The sequence below is a fragment of the Nicotiana tabacum genome, chromosome 14 (assembly GCF_000715075.1).
Source record: "Nicotiana tabacum cultivar K326 chromosome 14, ASM71507v2, whole genome shotgun sequence".
NCBI lineage: Eukaryota > Viridiplantae > Streptophyta > Magnoliopsida > Solanales > Solanaceae > Nicotiana > Nicotiana tabacum.
This window is the reverse complement of record NC_134093.1, coordinates 47,020,710-47,036,227: the sequence shown is the minus strand read 5'-3', so window position 1 is coordinate 47,036,227 and position 15,518 is coordinate 47,020,710. Positions and strand designations below refer to the sequence as shown.

At 36.7% G+C, this 15,518-nt stretch overlaps 1 protein-coding gene across 2 annotated transcripts; it reads left to right on the top strand.

The window, feature by feature from the left end:
* Positions 1 to 9,342: 9,342 nt before the first annotated feature.
* Positions 9,343 to 13,678, top strand: LOC107781740 (VAN3-binding protein). 2 transcript variants are annotated; one of them, XM_016602486.2, is made up of 7 exons: positions 9,343 to 9,900; positions 10,646 to 10,759; positions 11,763 to 12,201; positions 12,392 to 12,607; positions 12,745 to 12,794; positions 13,007 to 13,064; positions 13,271 to 13,678. In XM_016602486.2, exons 1-7 carry the CDS (start codon positions 9,577 to 9,579, stop codon positions 13,483 to 13,485), a joined length of 1,416 nt encoding a protein of 471 aa, XP_016457972.1. In that variant the 5' UTR covers positions 9,343 to 9,576; the 3' UTR covers positions 13,486 to 13,678. The 2 variants fall into 2 exon arrangements, with proteins under 2 accessions (XP_016457972.1, XP_016457973.1); XM_016602487.2 differs by having other exon boundaries at positions 9,423 to 9,900; positions 10,649 to 10,759.
* Positions 13,679 to 15,518: the final 1,840 nt, after the last annotated feature.

Sequence of the window (15,518 nt, the reverse complement as noted above, 5' to 3'; positions counted from 1 at the left end):
ATCAAGTGGTGATGATGCTGACATGGCCTATCTTACACGGAGATTTCAGAAAATGGTTCGTAGAAATGGAGGAATTCCTAAGAAAGGTAGCTCTAGCACAAATACAGGAAGCCAAGATATTTCATCAAAGATTGCCCTCTCCACAAGCAGGACCATTACAAACACAATGCAGACAAGACGGCAAAGAGGAACTCGATCCCCGACAGGAAATTCAAGAGAAGAGATGTCACTAATAATGTTGTAAAGCAAGATCTTGCTGCCTGCGGAGATTTCTCTAGTGAATCTGAGGGTGATGATAAACAAGGAGACACCTCCATGACGGCCATTGAAAGCGAAGCTACAGAATATGACTCCATATTTATCTTGATTGCAAAATCTGATGAGGATGAAGATGATGATGACGATGAGGTAAACTTTCTATATGTTCAAAGAAATTTGAAGTCTTATTCTCAGAAGAAACTGGTATCCTTAGCTAGTGTATTAATTGATGCTTATCATAATCTCATTAATGATAAAAATGCTTTAACTGAGGAAATAAGAGAGATAGAGCATGAGAGAGATGATTTGCTGGTTGTAGTTGTTGATTTGAAGGAAACAATAGAGGAGTTAAAAGAAAGATAAAAATGCTTTAACTAAGAGAATCGGAGAGATAGAACACGAGAGAGATGATTTTCTAGTAGTAGTTGTAGATTTGAAGGAATTAGTAGAGGAGTTAAGGAAATATAATGTTCTTTTAAAAACTTCAATAGATAAATGCACGAACTCCTTAAAAAGAAAGGAAGTGGCAAGTGACGCACACCTTAAGCTTGAAAATGAACTCAAAAGGGTAAAATTGAGTCTTTGTGGTGGACTTGAAAGAAATAGACAGCTTCAAGAAGATTTAGGCAAGATTAAAAATGATCCAGATAAATCTCTTAAGTGGACTTGGTCCTCTGATACAATCATTTCCATGTATAAAAGTAATGAGGGGATCATGCAAGGAATCAGGTTCCAAATAGAAAAGGCCTATAACCCACATAGCAAGTATGTTATTGTGCATGATAACTCACTTTACACTCACTGTGGTAATACTGGTCATTACAAAGATTCATGTAAAGTAAAGTTTCAGTCCTAATAGAAAAACAAAGTTGAAAAAGTATCTACTACTAAGGAACCTGATTCTCTTAAAAAGAAATGTGTGATACCTGCATGGACAAAAAGAAGTCTGATTCGTCCCTTCTCTCATTACAAGGGATCCAAACTTATTTGGGTTCATAAGTCTAATCTCAGATTCCCTGGTGCAAGCAGTAGTGAAAGAAAGCAGTCAAAAATAGTACATGGATAGTGGCTGCTCTAAACACATGATTGGAAGTACGAATGATTTTATTTCACTTAAAGCCTTGCAAGGTGGGAGTGTGTCCTTTGGAAATGGCAAAAAGGAATATATTCTAGACATTGGAAAAATTAGGAAAACACACACTCACTGAATTGAGAATATGTATTATGTGAATGGCTTGAAATACAGCTTGCGGAGTGTCTCTCAAATCCGCGACAAAGAAAATAAAGTGGAGTTCTTGTCAAAGTCTTGCACTATCACCAATCTTATAACTGGTCAAGTGGTTCTTGTTGCAAAAAGATTTAAAAATATCTATGTTGCAGACTTTGAGTCTCTGAACAATGGTGATCTTACATGTCTGATTTCCATTAATGATGATGCTGGATTATGGCACAGAAGATTGGGACATGCAAGCTTTACTATGTTGAACAAACTTGTCAAGAAGGACCTGGTTCGTGGACTGCCAAAGTCAAAGTTCAAAGACTACAAGGTGTGTGATGCATGTGTAAAAGGGAAGCAAGCCAGGTCCTCATTCAAGACAAAGAAGAAAGTGAGCACCTCAAGGCCACTAAATCTTCTTCATATGGATATATATGGACCTATGAGGATGCCCAGCAGAGGAGGGAAAAAGTACATCTTCGTTATTGTTGATGACTATTCCAGATTCACATGGACCTTATTTTTCAGAACCAAGGATGAAGCAGATTCAAGTGAAGATGAGCCATAATGTTGTGAGCATTAGATTTGATCATGACACCGAATTTGGCAATGCAAAATTTGATTTTGTGTTGAAAATGGTATAAGTCATAATTTTTTTTCTCCTAAAACATCCCAACAAAATGGTGTTGTAGAGAGCAAAAATAGGACTCTTGAAGATATGGCAAGGACGATGCTAATTGATAATTGTGTGCCAAAGAGTTTTTTGGGATGAAGTTGTAAACACTTCATATTATCTGATTAACAGGTGCATGATCAGGTCCCTCCTCAACAAGACCCTGTATGAATTGCTCAGTGGGAGAAAACCAAAGGTGACTTACTTGAGAGCATTTGGATACAAATGTTTTGTTCTCAATAATGGTAAGGAAGCCTTGGAAAAATTTGATGCTAAAAGTGATGTAATATTTCTTATCTATTCTTCACAAATTAAAACATACAAGGTCTACAACAAAAGGACTCAATGTGTATAGGAAAGCATACATGTAATCTTTTATGAATCACGCCACTCAAGTGGGAAAGATTCACATTGTAAGAATGATCAAGATAGAAATTATTCAAAGATTCCTGGAGAGGTTATTGATATGGCGAACGGGAAGGCAGATCTAATGAGTCAAGTCAAGGAGCCTAGTGAAGAAAATATAGCAAAACTTTCAGCTGATTCGGAGGAACCTGGTCCCTCCATCACAGTAACTGAAGCTGAAAATAGAGTTATTGATATTGTACTAGGCTCCCCTGATATAGAGCAAAGAAGTGGTACTCACACTTCTATTGATGCTAATGATGGGTCTCACATGGCGCAACATGGTCCCTCACATCCTGAGACTCAGGTGTCTAAATGGAAGCACAAAAGCTCACATCCTCTCAAAAATATAATCACTCATTTGGATTCAGATAATTCGGACTAGATCAAAGACAAGAAACATGTTTGCTTTTTTAGCTTTCCTGTCTCAAATTGAACCGAAAAATATCAAGGAAGCATTAAAAGATGTTGATTGGATTGTTGCTATACAAGAAGAACTCCATCAATTTGAGAGGAACAACATATGGCACCTGGTTCCTCAACCTTCAGATAGAACAGTCATTGGAACTAGGTGGGTGTTCAGAAACAAGCTTGATGAGTTTGTCAATACAACAAGAAATAAAGCTAGGTTGGTGGTTCAAGGCTATAATCAAGAAGAAGGAATTGATACTGATGAAATTTTTGTTCCAGTTGCAAGAATGGAAGCCATCAGAATTCTCATTGCTTTTGCATCTCATATGGAATTTAAATTGTTCCAATTGGAAGTTAATTGTGCATTTCTGAATGGATATTTGAAGGAAAAAGTTTTTGTAAAACAACCACCTAGTTTTGAATGTCATGAACATCCTGAACATGTCTTCAAGCTTGACAAGGCCTTATTTGGATTGAAGCAGGCTCCTCGTGCATGGTATGAAAGGTTATCCAGGTTCCTTCTGGAGAATAACTTCACTAGAGAAAAAATTAACAACATTATTTTTCTAAATAAAAGAGGGAGGAACCCGCTAATTTTGCAGGTCTATGTTGATGACATCAATTTTGGTGCAATAAATGATTCTCTCTGTGAGGAGTTTGTAAAGCCTATGGGAAGCGAGTTTGAGATGAGTATGATGGGGGAACTGAACTTCTTCCTAGGACTACATGTTAAGAAGATCTCTAAGGGAATGATGATAAGTCAACAGAAATACATTAAGGAGCTTCTGAAGAGGTTTGAGATGGAAAGCTCAAAGACCATTGATACCCCCATTGCTACTGCCACTCGTCTAGACATGGACGAACATGGTTCCCCTGTAAATGAAACTATGTATCTGGGTATCATTGGATCTCTCTTGTACCTAACAGCCACCAGACCTGACATTGTGTTTAGTATTGGGTTGTGTGCTAGATTCCAATCAAGTCCTAAAGATGCTCATTTGAAATCTGCCAAAAGAATTCTGAGGTATCTCATAGGAACGTAGGACCTGGTCCTATATTATCCCTCAGGAGATAATTTTGACTTAATTGGGTATGCTGATGCTAATTATGCTGGTTATGTGGTGGATAGAAAAAGCGCATCTAGCATGGCTCATTTTATGGGTTCATGGGTACAAAGAAACAAAATTCTATGGCTCTCTCTACCGCAGAAGCTGAATATATGGCAGCTGCCTCTTGTTGTGCCCAATGTTATGGATCAAGCAACAATTGAAAGACTTTGGTGTATTTTTTGATTATATGCCATTGATGTGTGACAACACAAGTGCCCTCAATATGGCAAAGAACCCGGTTTAGCATAAGAGGATAAAGCAGATTGATGTGCGACATTATTTCCTAAGGGACATAGTTGAAAAAGGACTCATCTGTATGAAGTTCTGTAAGATAGAGGACCAGGTAGCCGATATCTTCACCACAGCACTGAGCACATAGCACTTTGAAAAGAATCGATATGAATTGGGTTTGATCAAGCTGAACTAAGAACCCTGTCCCCCGATGATTGGCTATGAAAGGATGGGAAGGTGAATTGCTAAAAAGTGTTTTCTGACAACTTCTAACTCAAATCTATATCGTTACAGGTAAACACGCATGGAAACTATATGACAAACAAGCAGCTAATGACATTGTAATTTTTGAAAGGATGATGCTTATGTTTTCAAAAATCTGCCATGGAACCTAGTTCTCATGACTCAGGTTAGTAGTTCATCTTACACTCATACGCATTTTTTGAACTGCTAGTGTGCCATGTCATTAATTGTTTCCACCCTTTCCTATATCTCTTAAACCCAAATGACACACTCGTTATAAACTGACCCGTGTACCCATTCATTAAATTGCGTCCATTTGTAACCGGTCCCTCTTTTCCCTCTAAATACCCCCCAAAAGGCCAATCTTTCTCATAACTGTCTACATCAAACACTCCGTCTCTCTAAAAATCCTCTTCTTGTTTCTTCACTCTCCAAAATCGACCATGTCTTCACCATAATCAAAGTCTCCAAAAGCTACCACTGAAATCCCTGATGTGACTTCGTCTCATGAAGCACAACCATCAGGGTCGGAGCCCCAACCTTCACCCACTGAAACTCCAATTTCCAACCAACCACCACTTATAGTCTCTTCCCCAACTCCATCCAGTTCTGGTTCCCATCGCAACCGAAAAAATCAAAGTCCTAAAAAGTTTGTTGCTTCTCCCTCACCGTCTGCTACCACAGAGAAAATGGAATTAGAAGGACTTTCGCCCACCTCCCACTTTCTCCAAACCATAGAAGAACTAATGTGAGGAGATGAAGGTACAAAGGGTCTCTAGTCAATGGGTTGAGGAAGAACTGGTGGACAAAATGGTCGTCATTGGTCCGGGTGGTGATGAGTCAGCACCTAGTGTCGCTGAAACCCTAATTGTTCAGGGGTTTGATCTGAATGTTCTGTCATCACCAGGTAATGCTCCACCCTCTTCTACTGGTACTGCATTGTTGAATAATAAGGGTGAGAAAAATGAAAATATTTTGACTATTGTTGCTGAGGGAAGTCCAGTTGGGGATTCTGTGTCTGGTGTGTGAATACTAGGGTTCAGGAGGAAGAATGAGGGGAATGGGGACCGGGTGCGTCAAGGTGACAAGGCACCGGGCAGAACTACAGGGGAGCTTATAGAGGGACATGGTCCCTCTACCTATGAGAAGTTCTCTGCTCCTAGTTGGGATGAAACTACATGCTCTACTAAACAAACCCTGAACAATACTGACCCTACCTCTTCCCCTCACCTTAATGCAACTCCTTTAGAGATTATATACCCTGCAATGAAGTCAATGTCAGAGGGAGAAGGAGATGAAAGTGAGGAGGACTATGACAATTTGTTTGTAGCTCAGTTTATCGCTGCTAGGAGTGGTGGAACTGTTACACAAGGGTTTATTTCTAAATGACCCACCACTAGGCAACGGAAAAAGGTTGCTCTTGACAATGATCTAAAGGAGAATAAGGAGAAAACGAAAAGAAGAAGACTTGTTAAAAATAGACTGGTTGATAAGGAGGATGTGCCTCCGGCAAATGTTGTGGAAGTTGAGGATGAGTAGTTATATGAGGAACCTGCTCCTCTTTTCCATTAAACATCTAAGAAGGTTATATCTGTGAAACAGAAGAAGGTATCATCTGCAAAGGTTGCTAAAACTGGGGGCAAAGAAAGTGTTGAGAAAGAGAAGTGAGAAGGAGAAGTCTATTTAGAAGGAGAAAAATGTCAGGAAAAAGAAGTCTCTCAAAAGGAAGCCAAGCGGCAGTGAGGAACCTGGTTCCTCAAAGAAGACCAGAGTTGATGTGTCTAAGATTGAAAGGAAAGCAAAATTGAAAAAGAAAAAAGTTCTGTAGGGCAGAGTTTTTGATATTGATATTCTTGATAAGTCTGGAATGAGGTAGTTAGTTGAAATCTATGACTTCCAAAAGTGGACTCATCTCTTTACTATTCCGAGCCCAAAGATTTATGAGGAGGAAATTCGCAGTTTCTATGCTGATCTATTCGTAGTGGAAGGTGACACCATATGTTTGAAGGTCAATGGGGTAGACTTTGTGACTGATGAGGCTATGATCGGGGATATTCTTGAGGTGCCTGCTGAAGGGATCTCAACTATGGATGGGACCTATTCCCCACGTTGTAGGAAGTTTATTCTCAAACCTCAAGTTGTTCAACAGGGGGAACGAGTGTAATAGAAGGCACTGCTTTCAGAATGCCAACTCATGTTCGAGTTGGTGAACAAGGTCTTGCTACCAAGAGCTGAAAGGCAATACATTGCCTCTATAGCGGACCTAGTCCTTTTGGAGACATTGGATGGCTACACTCCCATCAATCTGCCTGGGATTTTGATTGAACAAATGAAGAATGTGGCAGACTTCAAGGATGGAAATCATGGGATTCAGTATGGGTTCATGCTCACAAAAGTCTTTGAACGATTTGAGGTCCCCTTGGGGAGAGTAGCTGTTAGAACTCATAAGCAAATATTCTCAATAAATACCTTGGAGGAATGCGAGTGTATTGACAAAAAGGAGAGGGGATAGGCAGCAGTTCTACAATCTCTCAACTTATCGATGCTCAGAGTACTACTAATGAGGAAATCATGCAGTTGAAGGCCCATAGTGCCATTCTTGAGGGTAAGCTCAATCAAGCCAGCACGGAACCTAGTTCTAGTAGTGCTCAGGGTGCAGAAGTTGCCCGCTTGACGGTTGAGAATACATAGTTGAGGAAATAGGTGGAGAACTTGAAAAAGCAGTTGATCAACGAGCAGAGAGCTACTAATGCTCGTGTGGACGGTCTCCTCAAGGCTCTTGCTCCCTCGTCATTCCTTTTCTTATTCACTGCTCCCTAATTTGTCCCTTTGTTAGTGTCCCTTATGGTTGTAGTACTCTAATTATGTTTTAACTTGTGTATGATTTTTGTAATGATGGTACTTCTATAATGGTTCTTTTTCTTAAATTAATGAGCATCTTAGTCCCTTTGAATGCATGTTATACTTTTGAGTTATGTTTTTAGCTATGTCGTGTGCACACAAATGGCATGCGTTAACTTTGCTGGACTTCTTTTTGGTTTTACTTGTCTGTTCTTTTTATGGTGCCAAAAAGGAGAAGAAAATTGAAGGGGAGAAACAGGTTCTCAGGGGGGAATATGGCTTTTCTGCAGGGGGAACAATATGAAAATCTTGTTCTCAGGGGGAATTCTAAGTTTGTCATCATCAAAAAGGGAGAAATTAATAAGTTATGTGTCTTTTGTTTTGATGATTTAACAAACTTCATATGAGAACCAGATAGGCAACCTGATACAACTAGCCTCTCCTCGTTCCGAATGACAAGTCAAATGTCTGGCACAAGTTTTAATAAAATCAGTTAAGGGAATAGCATAGGGAACATATAGATATCAGTTCTTCCGGTCACAAGACAAGTCAATTCTTACAATTGTTAAAGCTACTGCATAGCACACACAACAATACAGCATCACTGTTGAAACATGTTGTGTATCGGACACTCCCTTGCATCATCCTTGATGACCTCACTTATATATTACCAATATGAGGCAAGCGATTACACACACCTGCAAAGCCTAAATATCATTTATTCTCAAGTGTGCAGCCGCCTTCATTCTCTCAAAGGCATTCAAGAACAAAACAACAACATAAGGAAGGACCAAATCCCAACAGTGATTACATCGTGTGTCCTTAGTATTGTTGTTCTCGTAGGACACTTTGTAAACCATAAACTGTGTGGTTGTGTTGACTAGAGTTAGTCAAGTGGTTAGCTTTGTAATAGAGTTATTACAAAGAGGCTTGCAATATAGTTATTGTAAGTAGGTGAGGGATTAAGAGTTTAATTCCTAGGTTACAATAGGTTGTAATCTAAAGTTGCTCAGTTAGTGAAGTTGAAATCCTACGAGTGTATGTTGTGGTTTTTAATCCCGTGAGTTGGGAGTTTTTCACGAAAATATCGTTGTGTTATTTCCTTACTATTGTGTTCTGTGGGAACTGATAGAGAACCAGGTTCTCTATCCAGTTTGGTGGACTCTTAGTTTACATCACTATATAAGTTAAGTGAGGCAGTTTAGTGGTTCGGTTGTTCAAAGTGATGTGTTGCTTATGGGTTCAAAGTTATGCCCATTTTATTTTCTAAAACTAAACGAAAACCGTGCTCTATCTGATTCTTTTTCAATCTAAAATATTTTCTAATAAAAACTCTTAAAACTTAAAATTTATGTAGAAATAAACAACTAATCTTATAAGTAATTTTTTAATTAAAGTTATTTTTTAAAATATTTATAATTTAAATGTTAAGCTCTACAAAAATTTCTTCAAAAAAGAACTCTCTACAAACTACAAATCCTCTTGACTTTCTCTTTCCTTTGGTTTTATGCTTATTTTTATTAGTAAAATTTCTAATATTATCTTTTTGTTATTTTAATTTTAATTTATAAATTGTATTTCTATTAAAAATTTATTTATTGTTTAGCTAAATATTGCGTAGTTTGATCTAAAAATTTTGGTACACCATTTATCAACAAAAAAAATTTATTGACTTGTATAAAATTTGAACACTCTTGACGTAATTCTGAAAATTACCCTCAAATGTCACATCGTCATCGCTGAAAAAGTTACTCAGCTTCAAACTAAATCAATAAATACTAGTATATATGTTTTTGAAATACACCATATAATTTATTTTTACTTCAAAGAATCAAACAAATTACAAGACTTATTAAATAATTTAGTGATTATTAATTCATACTATATAATACCAATATTAAAATTTCTGCACAACTTTATAAATGAACCAAACGACAACTCTAATTTTTATTTCCAAATCCTAATTAACGGAAAAATGTAAATATATCACTGACAACTGACATTTCAGCTGTGCCTTTTGTCTTTCTCTCTCTCACACACAGTGTCACTGTTCCACATTCACTTTCTCATTCTTTGATCTATAAAGCATCAAATACTCTCTCCTTAACTACACTCTTAAAACAACTCTACTTCTTCTACTTCAATCCCCCATAAAACAATTCTCTAATTACTCACTTTTAACATTAAAAATGGACCAAGTTCAGCCAATGTACCGGCCACCACCACCGGAGACACCCAAAGAACCCATGGAATTTCTGTCTCGTTCTTGGAGTGTCTCTGCTTTTGAAGTCTCAAAAGCTTTAGCTCCTTCTCAAGTTTTAACAAAGTCCTTAATCACTGGTACTACCCCTTCTTCTTATGGCCCTCTTTTTAATGGGAGTAGTGGTAGTGGGACTATACCAGAAGATATTGCTGGCGAGTTGGATGAATCAACTACTGTTTCTGGCAACCCTTTTTCTTTTGCTTCTTCTGAAACTTCTCAGCTTGTTATGGAACGCATTATGTCTGTTTCCGTAAGTACCCCTTTTCCATTTGGCTTCTAAGTTACATACACTATTAGTGTGAAATTTTTTTCTTTTTATCATTCAAAGAATATCTACAGTAAGTTTACTTCAAAATTTCTTGTGCTGATAATATATTACTATAATTTAAACTTTTTTATAAATTTTTCTTGAAAAATAGACTATCTCTAATGGAAGGAAAAAAAAAATGCTTGACTTCTGAAGAGTTTTCATTTCATCAATTAGTGTCACCTTAGCACACTCGGCTTTTGTTTGCATCTATCTTTTGCCCAATTTGTTTTTTGGATTTTTCTTCAGATTTTTGGAACTTTATGGTTGGTTTTACCTTTTCTTTTGGGGGTGTTGTTTGTGAATTTGTTGTTTTGTATTTATGGGAAAACCAATAGTTTCTTGATAGGAGTAGTGGAAGTGCTGAGTTTCGGGGACATTTATGTGACACAACTGTTGCTTTGTGAATTTCTTGAAAACATCAACAACAAGTGTATTGATTGAAAATTTTGCTTTTTACAGATCGTTGTTTTTACTCTCTCTGGGTTCTTAGAGCTTTCATTATTTTAATAATCAAAATCCACCAACAATCATTCTCTCCATTTCCTCTGTCAAAAGAAAAATTAATTATTTTTTTCTCTTTCTTTATGGGGTTCTGTTATACAAATCTTCAATGATCCCATTTTATTATTTTATTTACTGATTTGTACAAATAAATAGAATGATTATTTAATATTGTGGTGTACAGCAGGATGTTTCACCACGGACATCAGGGCGACTATCTCACAGCAGTGGACCTTTAAATGGTGGTTCTCTTACAGACAGTCCCCCTGTTTCTCCTTCCGAAATGGATGATTCTAAGGTTTGTGTTTTTATGTTCTCTCTCTCTCTCTCTCTCTCTCTCTCTCTCTACTAATGTTTGTTTTATAACATGTGTACATATGACCCAAATGGTTTATTTTTTTCTGAGTGTTGGGGTAATTTTCTTTTTTCTGATACAAAGCACGAGTTCTGAAACAGCAGACTGAAGCTGAGACTTGGAGAGACAATATCTCAGCTTTATCTTTAACCAATAACCCCCCCCCCTTCCCGCACCTCCCCCGTGCCTAAGGTTGTGTAAGAAAAGAGCACCAAATTGATGCTTTTCTTTAGTCGATATACAACATAAAAGTCTTGAATCACTTGTTCAGTAATCTTTCATTTCTTTTTTCCTTTTGATATTCCCTTTGTTTTTAATTTAAGAATTCATCATTTGTGGTCCAACTTCTTCCACTTTTATTTTTATTGGAAGTTAACTTTTTTTATTTTATTTTTTTATGATAGTTTATGTTTAATTGATTGTGAAAGAAGTAAAAATTTAACTGGGATGAAAAATTCTCTGTACATATGGGCCTTCAGATAAGTAGTGGGCAAAGGGCAGTGATCTCCTCTGCACAGTACAGGAAGATATTGGCATCTCTAGAGTTATAGTGTTATCACTGGATGTTTAAATGACCAGATTGTCCCTTGCGTTGTATTTCAGATTAGGTAAAATCAGGATTTCATTCTTGTGGGGGGTTTCGGACCTTCGGTGTGCTCTGTGTGGTGTTTTGGGGAGGTTCTAGGGACACTTGTTTGAGAACCAAGTAAAAATGGTCCAATTTTCTTGTGGGGTATCAATCAATTTAAGATTTATTGCCGTCAGGAGGTGGTTTGGTTCATAAATTTTTGCTATTAGGTTCTTTTCAAGAATGTTGGTAATTTTTACTGGCATTATTTGCTGCTGAAATAGTATAGTGACAACATTTGGATTTTGCTATGTACACTCTGTCTAACTGAATGTACTGTTTCAATGGATGCTGACACATAGTTTTGTTATCTTGCAGTACTGCCGTTTGAACAACATACCAGTCAATAATCAGTACCGGAGCAGCGCTACTGCTGCAGGCACATCCTTGACCGGTGGCGGCGGTGGCGGTGGGAAAACTGTTGGTAGGTGGTTGAAGGATAGGAGAGAGAAGAAGAAAGAGGACGCGAGGGCACATAATGCGCAGCTCCATGCTGCTGTTTCAGTTGCAGGAGTTGCTGCTGCTGTTGCTGCTATTGCTGCTGCCACTGCAGCCTCGTCCGGTAGCAGAAAGGATGAGCAGATGGCAAAAACTGATATGGCTGTGGCCTCTGCTGCAACATTGGTGGCAGCACAGTGTGTTGAAGCTGCTGAGGCTATGGGAGCTGAGCGTGAACATCTTGCATCAGTGGTTAGTTCTGCTGTGAATGTTCGATCAGCTGGGGATATTATGACTTTAACTGCAGCTGCAGCAACTGGTACACTGCTAAATTGTTTCAATTATGTCAGAGTACCATCTCATAGAACTGTTACTAATTTACTGTCCATTTGAGGAAATCCAATATAATTGGAATTTGATTTTAACAATTTTGTGCTGTTAGTATAGCTCCTTATGTATTTGATTTGTGTTATATAAATTTTCTTTAATTAATGAGTATTGTTTTGTAGCTCTACGTGGTGCGGCTACGCTAAAAGCTAGAACATTGAAGGAAGTATGGAACATAGCAGCAGTAATTCCTGTTGAGAAAGGGATGGCAAGTGGCAACGGTGGTGGTAGCAATGGTAGTTCAAGTGGCGAGCTCATCCCCGAAGAGAATTTTCTTGGAATTTGCAGTAGGGAATTGCTTGCAAGAGGCGGTGAGCTCCTAAAGCGTACACGCAAAGGTACAAATTCAATCCGTTTGATTGGTAGATTTAAGATCCAAAATGATGATTAATATTTTAAGATTTGAATTTAGTCATAGTACTATATTATGTTTGGTTTCATGAAATTGGAGTTCTTACTGTTGTGCTTATATCAGGTGACCTTCACTGGAAGATAGTGTCTGTGTACATAAATAGGATGGGTCAGGTAAGGCTTCCTTTTTCAATAATTGCATGATCAGTAGTCTTGAGTTGAAATATTCTTCTTTGGACTATGATTCCATGATCACAATTTACCAGATTCTTCTTTTTGAATTTGATTTTCTGGGATAAAATAGAAACTTCTTGATGATGAAAAGTTAAAGTTAGTGCACAATAGAATCTTATTTCTTACAGCGGAGTTTTAACTCTTCTTTGTAGGTGATGCTGAAAATGAAGAGCAGGCACGTTGCTGGGACCATCACAAAAAAGAAAAAGAGTAAGTTGTGTTACTTTGCTTTTTGGCTCTCTTTCTCTCTCTCTCTCTCTCATGATGTGAACACAATTGGATTGTGGGTCTTTCCTTCTATTTGGGGATTTGAGAAAGCAAGAAATTCCAACTTTGATCGGGGAAAAAGATGGATAAAGTTGTCATCTTTAGTAGTACTAGTGTTCTTTAGCTTTTTCTTTTGAAAATTTCTGCAGATGTGGTGCTGGAAGTCATGAAAGATATTCCGGCTTGGCCGGGGCGCCACTTGCTGCCTGGCAGTGACAACTTCCGGTATTTCGCATTGAAGACTGTTCTACGAGGGGTCGTGGAATTTGAGTGCAGAGACCAGAGAGAGTATGATCTATGGACTCAAGGTGTTTCCAGGCTGCTAACTATTGCTGCAGAAAGAAATAGTAGACATAGATTTTGAACTTCTTTTTTCAGTCCAAGGGATGGTAGAAACTGCATAATGATCAAGTTTGATTAAGTAGGGTTATGTTTTTGCCCTTTTGGATGGTTTCTAGACTAACCAAATGTTATGATAATATTGAGCTGGTTCTTTGCTTTTTATTTGTGGAAGTGTTTCTATTGTAAAAATGAAATTGAAGCATAAGTTATCCAAATGGGGTCCCTACTTTTTACTTTTGGGAATGTTATATTGGGATTTTGTTTTGCTCTTTGTTGTTTACTTTGTTAATAAAAAGTAAGGTGAACCCAAGAAAAGATAGGAAACCATGTGATCCATGTCCTTTATTCTTTTATTTTGTGGAAAAGGAAAGTTGTATCTTGGACTGAGGCAGTCAAAAAGAGAAGAACGATCCAATTTTTTAGTATAATATAGGTGACGATAAAGACTTGTCTTTGATTTTATGCAGTTAATCAAACATTTGGAATTAAGCTTTACTACTTTTGTTTGCAACTGGAGCTCACATCAAGCTTTCTTTTTAGATGGATACACTTTAATTTTGTCTTGATCTAACCTTAGTTTCTCCTATTTCCATTTGAAGGCCCATCTTAGTAGGAATATTTTATTCTCCTTTTCTATTCTATTTTTGGATTATCATGCCAAGGGGAAAAATCCAACCGCAAGTCTTGACAACTCTACCAATATTCACACATTGGATTTTATCAATGTAAATCATTAAACAAGTAATGATCATTTATGTTCAAAGTTTATTTGGATTAAAATGATTCGCATGATGTATTAAATAAATCCAGCTCTCAAATTGAGGTGGATGGAGCGATGGGTTATACTATTACGAGTCAATTAACACTCTTGAGCGTCAAATAGGTTGATGCAATGAGTCATATGGCTCAAATTCGTCATAAGTTTGTTCACATTAAAATGAGTTAGAACAATGTCGGATTAAAATGAGTTGAAAAATGTGTCATAAATTAATTGATAGAATTCAAGTTCGAATTGGAAAAAGGAAAAAGAAAAAAAAGGGAAAAAAAAAAATCAAGTTCGAATTGATCAAACGCGGGTTTCTTTTATTGAACAAGAATAGATCTCCAAGTAGGGTGTTCAAACCGAAATGGAAAACCACACCAAACTGAAAAGTCAAACCAATTTGATTAAAAAATCCGATTAGGTTTGGTTTGATTTGATTTGATATTGAATAAAAAATCTCGAACCAAACCGACATATAAATATATAATTTTTATATATACTTTTAAAACTTTATATAGAATTTTCTTTAGAAAAAATATCTAGAAATATTTGGGATTTTCTCATGAAATGAAATATTTAATATAACTATGAAGTGCATTCATTTTTACTTACTTTAAATAATGGGTTGTATCACTTTCTTATCAAGTATTATTGAAATGCATCGATCATCTATTTGTTCTTCTATATTCATATGTCAAGATTTCTTATATATCTTTTGCAAATTTGAAATAATATTATTAAATTTAAATAGAACATATCATTATTTTGGTATCATATTAATTTTTATGCTTAATTATTAAATTCGATTAATCTTGAAAACGTACATCAACAAAAAATTATTGTTATATGACTAAGAAAATAACTATCATGTGTTACTAAAATAATTCTCCCATAATAATATTTTAATATATCATATGTTTGTAAATTTTTTAATTTTTACTAAACATATATTCACTTATCAAAACTTTATCTATAACTTTAACAAAGTAAAATTGAAATAATATTCATGTTGCAAAAAATCCAAAAACCCGACAAAATCAAACCAATCTAAACCAAAATAGTTGGTTTGGTTTGATTTTGATAAAAACTGAACCAACCCGGTCCATGTACATCCCTACCTCCAAGTTACCCTTGGTGTTCCTTGTTTTCGTGTAACTTAGGAAAGTGTTTTACCCCACACACGGCCGCACCCCCTCCAAATAAATAAAGATGAAGCTTTCTTTTCCAAAAACTATCTTTTTGTTGTGAAGACTAAATTATTAATACAATAGTTGTACAAAATGATAATTAAA